Source organism: Borostomias antarcticus, assembly GCF_949987555.1.
Source record: "Borostomias antarcticus genome assembly, chromosome: 10".
Taxonomy (NCBI): Eukaryota; Metazoa; Chordata; class Actinopteri; order Stomiiformes; family Stomiidae; genus Borostomias; species Borostomias antarcticus.
In genome coordinates this window covers 24,318,446-24,327,350 of record NC_140243.1, presented here as the reverse complement: position 1 = coordinate 24,327,350, position 8,905 = coordinate 24,318,446, and the positions used below count along the sequence as shown (strand labels likewise).

Here is an 8,905-nt window from a genome sequence, read left to right as displayed (position 1 = left end):
CAGTGTGTGTTGGCATGAACCCCACTGACACCCTAATTGCTGCTGAATACCATTTAAGGTGCTTTCTGGTATATTTTAACGCTCGCCCCTCATTGGCTGAGGGAAGAGGACACATTGCTGTGGGCCAATAGGAGAAGGACTGAGGAGCTACACCATCTCCAGGTTACAGGAAGTGGGTCATTTCTACATTTATTCTACATTGGAATCAAAAGTGCTTTTATAGGCATTTACCTGGGCTGGGAAGCTCATACTCCCTTCAACAGATCATATATACAATGTGCTACATATAAGTCCTTCAATCTATCATTGACGGGGGCAGGAAAAAAATACATCATGGTACCAATGACTACGCTGTAGAAAGAAAGACAGAGGAAGAAATAATGAGTCAGAGAGAAACAGACAGAGAGAGAGAGACAGAGAGAGAGACAGACAGAGAGAAAGAGGCTTTAGAAATAGACAGAGAGAGAGAGAGATGTAAAGAGAAAAAAAGCACTGATACAAAAACCCACATAAAGGGTTATCATGGTTCAGGCACAGATTAGATTTGTCACAGGGTTAATTGTTATGTACAAGTTCAACTGGAGACAGAGAGAAAGGCAACATTCACTCATTGTGGAGACTAGTTCTAAACAGGTGGTGGGTGAGGGTTGAATCACTCATCTCCCTCTGTGAGTCCCATTTTTCATCTTTCATCTGTCATGTTTTTTAAACTCGTCTTAGGCGGGAACTTGAATCACTTATCGATTATGCTAGTCTGGCTGGGTGAATGGTGTCAGTCATTGTTGAGACTGGTCTGTTTGTGTAGTTTGGAGGGGATCAGTATCTCGGGGCTGGGGGGCCCCGGGCCCTTCATAGCCATGCTGGCCCCCACCATGGCCGGGTAGCTGCGGTTCCGTCTCATCCCGACGTTGAGGACGGGCAGGCCCCCTATGGGGCTGGAGACCCCCCCGGGTCCGAACGGCGGCCCGGCCCTGTGCAGCCCCCCTAGGGGCCCCAGCATGCCCCCTCCAGGGCCCCCGGGGGACACGGTCCTGAAGCGCTTCAGCTTGTCCACCAGACGCAGGTTCTGCACGCTCGCCTCCGCCTGGCTCTGGCCGTCCGCCGCCGCCGCCCCCCCCTCCGCCCCCCGCACCTCCCTCAGGATGGAGCTGGCCGGCTTGGACGCCAGGAAGTTGTCGTAGAGGGGCGCGGTGGGGCTGAACTGGAAGGGCGAGACAGGGGAGCGGGCGGGGGAGTTGGGCGGGGTGGAGGGGAGGAGGTCGGGCGGGCGGGGCAGGAGCGGCGGCGCCGGAGGGAGAGCGGGCGGCGCCCCGGTGGGGGTGGAGGCGCTACTGTCCGCCCGGTCCCAGCTCTGGGGGTCGTACATGGCTGCGGATATCCCGCGCTCCTGCAGGAGGCGCACCAGGCCCAGGGAGGTGCTGGTGGTCTTGGTGGAGTCTCTCTGGTTGGTGAAGGACTCGGCCAGGCTGAGGCGGCGTGGCGTGGAGGCCGGCGTGGAGCGGATGCTGCTGCTGCTGCTGCTCACCAGGCAGGAGGGGGAGGGACCCAACAGAAGACTGGGGGGAGGAGGAGAGGAAGAGAGGGAGGGGGAGAGAGAGGGGCGAGGAGAGAGAGAGGCAGGGGGAGGAAGAGGGAGGAGGAGAAGGAGAGGAAGGGGAGAGAGAGGAACAGGAGATGAAGAGTGAGAGGGGGAGAGAGAGAGGGAAGGAGGGGGAGAGAGAGAGGAAGGGGAGAGAGAGGAACAGGAGATGAAGAGCGAGAGGGAGAGAGAGAGGGAAGGAGGGGGAGAGAGAGAGGAAGGGGAGAGAGAGGAACAGGAGATGAAGAGTGAGAGGGAGAGAGAGGAAGGGGGAGAGAGAGATGGACGGGGGGGAGAGAGGAAGGGAAGAGAGAGGAAGGGGAGATGAAAAGTGAGGGGGAGAGAACGAGGGAGTGAGAGAGAGAGAGAAAGAAAGAGGAAGATGGAGTTAAATTAATGAACAAAGAGCCATATAAATTAGTACTGAATGAAACATGCTATTAGATAACCAGAAATCACGGCAGAAACCACCATCAAAGTTAATAAACCCTCCACTGGTTCTGTACAGTGCATCTCATCCTGAACCTACACTGAAATCAAGCAGTCAGGAAAACATTGCATACAATGTTACATACATGTTACGCACACGTGTGCAGTGAACATAAAAACTACAAGCCAGTAGCAACTACATTATTATTATTATTAAGCACGCAGGGAGCCATTTCGCCCACAAACTCCATCACCAGTGATTGGAGTTAGTTTCTGCCCAGTCGGCTGGTTCTGCACTTAAGAAATGTTTTGATTGGCAGGTGTTAGATCCAATTAGTTAAATCAGGGGGTGAGCTGTTCTTCTTCCCACGCCCTATGACCTCAAGACAGAGGTCGTGACCTCTACAGCCACGACACCCCTGGGTCGGGTGACATGCTCGGGCTGGCTCACCCCCGGCTGAGCGCTCTCAGTGGGCCTGCTCTACATCAGCCCTCAGAACCACATGATACAGGCCAGCCTCCTCTTCCTCATCACATGACCTGGGGAGGGCCAATCAGACACAGAGTGGGAAGGGCGTAGGACGGTAAGGATACATTCTCCTCGGTCAAAGAAAATGTTGGAGCTCCAAGCATGGGCCCGCTAAACTACTCGACACACTAACGGTTACATGAGGCACACAAACAAGAACGTGGCATAGAATCACAATACAGTAATATACTTAATACATCAACATTAAATTAAGTAAAGTCAATTTTACTTTTTTTACAGTTTGATTCAGATGTTCTCTGTCAGGCAGCAACACTGGGTCTATTACCGCCCTCTAGTGTCAAGAGAGGAACACTACAGGCAGACCTGTATGGTTTTTAACAGACCTCCTTGTTTTGTTTTTGTACCCATCAGCTGTGTGTGAGCCAGGTGTTCTTACCTGGGCGTGACTCTGGTGAGCTCGTCAGACGGGTGGAGGATCCTGCAGGTGGTGAAGGTGTAGGTGGAGCTGGTGTGGGACATACATTTACCAGGGAAGTGCGCTGGAGAGGGGGTCAACACAGGGGGGGGGTGGGGGGTTAGTATAGGGCACAGAGGGAACACAACTCAACAAAGTTCATACACACACACACACACACACACGTACACTCACATGCACGCACACACACAGAGGAATCCAGAGTCAGACAGGAGGATGTATACAGGTGTAAGATAGCTCAGTATAGAGTACAGGCGAGCATGTGGACAACGCTTTAACAACATTCTTTATCTCTGTGGCATGAATTGGGACCATGAGAGGAGGGTTTGAAGTCTAGCGCCTGTCATGTGTGACGTCAGGAATGGGATACAGTGGTGTGTATACTATATCCCCTCCCGGTCTGGTGACTTTGACATTGAGCTCGTCTAGCCTTGGAAGCCCTTCTCGCCCAGCCCCGTCATGTGAGCCGGACAGCTGTGACACAGTGTTTTTAATAGAACGCACCGTCATCTGATAGGCCGACACCAAAACCTAACTGACCCCTACGCTGGACCTCAGCCACCGACTGCTCAAGCAGGCTGCCTCGCTGTGTGTGTGTGTGTGTGTGTGTGTGCGAGTGCTGGATGTGTGTGTGTGAGTGCTGGATGTGTGTGTGAAAGGTGACACCTGACCTGTACAACTGGTTCAGAGGGTCTGAGGTGGCAGAGAGCATCAGAAGGCCTCTACAGAAAGCACGTTCAGTCCTAACCTTGTTCCCTAGTTACTGTGAGTGTGTGGTGTTCAGATTCATGCCCCAAAGATTCAGAATGCTGTCACGGTTTCCCCCTAGGTTGCAGTGCAGGGGGCGGGACATGATCTGACAGACCCTGGAGACAGCCAATGACCCGACAGATCCCGGAGACAGATAGCCAATGACCCGACAGATCCCGGAGACAGATAGCCAATGACCCGACAGATCCCGGAGACAGATAGCCAATAGACAGAGTGGACAAGGAGGGTGTTCAAGACTGGATGACACAATGATGGAATTCATTGTTGATAGAGAAGAAAGACATGATGACAAGTATGCTGGAAATGGCAAAAAAACAAACAAAGAGCCAGTATATTATGTGATATAATAATCAATTATGATTAATTGATCACTGGCTGCTCACGAGGCCACAAGTTTTCTTATTTTCCAGCACACAGGCTGGGAAATGAGACAGTGGATTACTGACAGTATGGATGATTGACAGAGAGAGTGAAACCAAGGTAAACAGAGTAAATAATATCAAATATACTCATGGGAGCCTCTGCACACGTCTGGATGGGGTGTGCGGGTGCGTGCGCATGAGCGTGGAGGGGGCGGGGCCGGCGAGGTGGGAGGAGGGAGTGGGTGGGGAAGGCCAATGAATGCCCCAGCATCCTGAGAGAGAGAGAGAGAGAGAGAGAGGGACGGTGTGTGTCGTGGCCATGCGACCCGCTTTAAGGTGCTCCCTCACCAGACACCCCGTCTGCGGCGCTGGCCTGGTCCTGGGGGTCCGCCTGGGGGTCCGCCTGGCCGCCGCTGGCTCCGGGGAGAGGGGGCGAGAGCGACGGCGAGGGAGGGGGCGTGTCTCTCCCGTCTCCGCCCCCGGCCTCGGCCTCCGCCCGGGAGGGGCTGTCGCCGTTGTTGTTGTTGACGCCGTTGAGGACGCAAAAGGAGGAGGAGCTGAGGGAGCGGCCGCGGCCTCCGACTGAGGTAGATAGGTGGGCTAGGGCGGGGTCACGGGAGAGGTCGACCGAGCCCTCGTCCTCCTCCAGGTCGGTGAACTGGTAGACCTCCTCCTGGTCCAGCTCCAGCTGCCGGAAGCCCTTGGTCACCACGCCTGGTCGAGGGTCCAGGATGCCGCCCAGGTGGGGCTGTGCCAGCTGCTGCCACTGGTGCAGGGTGGCCGAGCCTGGGGATGGGGGGAAGAGAGGGAGGAGAGAGGGAGGAGAGAGGGAGGAGAGGGGGAGGAGAGAGGGAGGAGAGAGGGAGGAGAGAGGGAGGAGAGAGGGAGGAGAGGGGGAGGAGAGAGGGAGGAGAGAGGGAGGAGAGGGGGAGGAGAGAGGGAGGAGAGAGGGAGGTGGGGACAAATGTTAAACAGCTCTATGCAAGGCAAGTCTTTAAATCAGTTTTACACTTTACACACATCTAGACACATAACCACAGCACTATCCAGCCCCGCCATCAATATACCATCAATCAATCAAAGCTTTATTTGTAACGCGCATTTCATACCCAGAGGCAACACAATGCGCTTTAACCATAACCATATCCTGCACCCAGGCACCCATGTTCTTACTCTTATAACTAGTTCTCATAATTATGACCATATATAGTAATGACCATGTATAGTAATGTATCATGTGTTCACTGGAGAAAGCCTGCAGAAAAAGGACTGGTGTCTGTCCACCTCCTCCCCTACGGCTGGACACTAGACAGGAACGGGAGGGCTGTGCTCTGGCCTCTCAATATACCGCCTGGTCAGAGGCTCCATACACATACAGGTCCACAGGGCTGTGAATTCAGCAGGTCAGAGGTATCTGTGCCTGCTAGCATGCCTCCTCAGAAGTGTGACCTATTTTCACATGCATGGGTGCACGCACGCGCACGCACGCACGCACACACACACGGTTAGAATACATTCCAATGTGGTATTGTGATATGATACGACCATAGTGAAGTTGCGCCAGATAAGGAGTGAGTTGGACACTAGAGGTGGATTTCAACTAATATTCTACTCTATCTAGTACTAACTTAGTATGTGTGATGATCATTTCGTAGCTTATTAGCATGTATATTGTTGCTTTGTTTAATCGTTTTATTTCAAGTCAAATGGTTCTACTCATTAGCACAACCACTGAGTTTCTCTCTCAGAGATGGTTAAAACAGGCAGGGAAATCAAGAAGAAAAGAAGAAAGTGAGAAAATTAGTAGATTTTATTGAAGAACTACTGGATATAAAATAGACAAGGAGATGAGGGAGACGCAAATAGAACAAATAACAAAAACAAAACAGGAACTTAGGAGTCAGGAAAGAAGAGAAGGTGAAACAAGCAGCTCTGTATGAGCATGAAAACATCGTGCGAAACGTAGACGTCTAGACTGGCAGCAAACGGTTCTTCAAAAACCACACAGAAGCCAACCATTAGACTTGAAATAACCCGTTTGTTTGGCTCATGGCGGACTTGTATGTATTGCTGGTATGGTGCGACCCAGACATAAGGATATGACCACCAGGAGGCGGTAGAGAGCTACATAAATAGTACATTTACAGTCTATGATGTACCTGAACAGTACTGACAGGCTCTGAGCCTTCCAGGCAGCTTTAATTAAATTAACGTTATTTGGTAATATACCAATCATAACTCCAAATACACTGTAACTGAAAATCAAACATAACATTTCAAATATCAACGTACAAAAAAAAAGCATATATATAGGCTATATAGACTATATATAGCATATTATAAAGCATTTCAGCGTAGGAAAATAAAGATTCTATAAAGGTAAAGATACTACAGCCTGGTGAGAACCTCTCCGTAGCCCTGTGCTAGTGTGAGCTCTGGGCTGGCTGGTCCTCTGGACTCTAGATCTCAAACCAGCAGCGTGGCTGCGTGTGTCTGAAGTAGAAGGAGTGCTGGGAGGAGAGGCTGCCCTCCTTCTGGTTCAGCAGCTCCCACAGGGAGTCCACCACTAGCAGGGCCAGGGGCCGGGGGGGCTGGGGGGCCCGGGGCGGCGGCCAGGGGCCCGGGGGGCGCGGGAGGGGCGGGTCACCTTCCAGGGGCTTGACGATCTGGAGCTTCTCGGGCAGGTAGGAGCGGGCGTTGAAGGAGTAGCCCGACCAGACGCTGCCCAGCGAGGGGTGCGAGCCCAGGGACATGATGCTCTCTGTGGGGGTCTCCGAGCCGCTGTACAGCTCGCCCTTGCCCGCCAGCTCCGCCAGCTTGCGCTCGCGCTCCTCCTCGAAGAAGCGCCGCTCGCTCAGGTAGTTGTCCCTCCGCAGGGAGAGGCGGCGCAGCGCAGCCTCCAGGTCCCGACTACCGGGGGTCCCCGGGGTGCCCGGCTTCTTGTTGGAGTCCTCGGACCTGGGGGCAGACACGTACGCACACACACACACACACACACACACACACACACACGTCCGCATGAACACGCAAAGCCACAATAAAACGTGTCACGTGGTGTCCTAATGTAACATGACGTCTTCACTTTCACACAGCACAGTAATTGTCTCTTCAAAGCACCATTAAATACACAGTTATTGTTTGACCTCCATTGTGCCCTGGTGGCTGATGGGAACCATGGTGGTAAAAATAAACTTCCTGTTCTCTAGGGCGGCCTAGTAGAGCAGTGACGACCACTGATATTCGAGCAGCTCGGTGCTTGGCAACCCCAGCCCTATTCACACAAGACAAAGGCTACAGACTTGCTCACAGGGGGCAGCTACAGATAAACGGCTGTTTATCTAGATTGTGTTTCCAGACCAGTAGTCTTTAATAAAGAGCAGAGGCACAGACGGACAATGGAACAACCTTCCAGCAGCGTGCTGAGGTGACTGGACACGGTCGACACGGGCAGGAACTCAGAGAGGAGAGACTGAGACACCGGCAAGCAGCTAGACAGACAGACATTGATCCGTCCATCTGTAAATGGTAAATGGACTGCACTTATATAGCGCTTTTATCCAAAGCTCTCCCCTCCCTCCCATTCACACACACATTCACACACCAATGGCGGCAGCTGCCATGCAAGGTGCCAGCCTGCTCAATGGGAGCAATTTGGGGTTCAGTGTCTTGCCCAAGGACACTTTGACATATGGACAGGAGGAGGCGGGATTCGAACCGCGGATCCTACGATCATTGGATGATCCGCTCTACCACTGAGCCACAGTTCTGTCCACCCATCCTGTCCCAGTGTCGTGGTAGCGTTGTTCCTACCCGTCGTCGGACGACTCCAGTATGATGCTGTTGGTTCGGTTGTCGATCAGGATGCTGCTTTCTGTCTCTCCTCCGTACAGGCTGGAGCGCGGCGTGCCCAGGCTGCTGGAGCGGCCCGACACCGCGCACGACGTCTGATTGGACCCCGGGATGTTCATGGGGGAGGGGCCTAGGGAGCGCTGGCGTATCTGGTTGATGTTCTTCACAGTCTCGAACACGCGCTTGGGGTGCAGCCTGGACACACACATGCACGCACACACACACGCACAAACACACACATACAGACGCACGCATGCACACACACACATAGACAAACACACACATGGACACACACACACAAACAAACACACACAGGTTTATGTTATGCAATGCAAATGTACGATCAAGGACTTTCTTAAAATGTGATACGTCAATAAAGGTTTGCTACAATGAGAGTCAGAAACAGGATGTGGGAGGTTACTGAACGTACTTCTGCTCTTCTACTTCCGGGTCATCCATCTGCAGTTCCTTCCTCATAGTCCCTTCAATCTCAGCTGCTAAAGAGTCCTGGGACAGACAGACAGACAGACAGACAGACAGACAGACAGACAGACAGACAGACAGACAGACAATAGGTAAGATTACCATGGAAACTGCATGCCTTGCCTCCCGACACCTTCAAACAGTATCTCTTTCTCTCTGACTGTCTCTATTCTTCCCTGTCTCTGCCCATCTCAACCCCTGTACAATGTGCATGCACCCAGGTAAGGTGAAACCTTTTCATTTCTTTTCAAACCTTTATTTCGTGTCACTGCAAACCTTGGCAACGGACGCACTGAGCATGCTCCTAGGGGTGGACAACACCGCGCCCTCGTCTCTGTGCTGCTCCTCATGTTACAGTGACGTCACAGAGCTGGGACTGTGCATGGGTTCATGGGAATAGAGTTCCCCCCCCCCCGCTACTCTCCCATCAAATTTACTCCTCTCTCCCTCCCCCTTCTGTCTAACCA

General features: G+C 52.7%; 1 protein-coding gene across 1 annotated transcript in view; it reads right to left on the bottom strand.

Moving 5' to 3' along the window:
* Nucleotides 1–772: 772 nt before the first annotated feature.
* trak1a (trafficking protein, kinesin binding 1a) overlaps nucleotides 773–8,905 on the bottom strand; it is a gene marked incomplete at its 3' end in the record, with an annotated part of 15,093 nt that continues 6,960 nt past the window's right edge. Inside the window, exons 9-14 of the mRNA XM_084444655.1 lie at nucleotides 8,386–8,462; nucleotides 7,917–8,150; nucleotides 6,754–7,064; nucleotides 4,584–4,892; nucleotides 2,935–3,037; nucleotides 773–1,556 (exon numbers count right to left, since the gene is read on the bottom strand). Coding sequence (XP_084300781.1) covers nucleotides 773–1,556; nucleotides 2,935–3,037; nucleotides 4,584–4,892; nucleotides 6,754–7,064; nucleotides 7,917–8,150; nucleotides 8,386–8,462 — 1,818 coding nt within the window. The remainder of the gene's footprint in view (nucleotides 1,557–2,934; nucleotides 3,038–4,583; nucleotides 4,893–6,753; nucleotides 7,065–7,916; nucleotides 8,151–8,385; nucleotides 8,463–8,905) is intronic.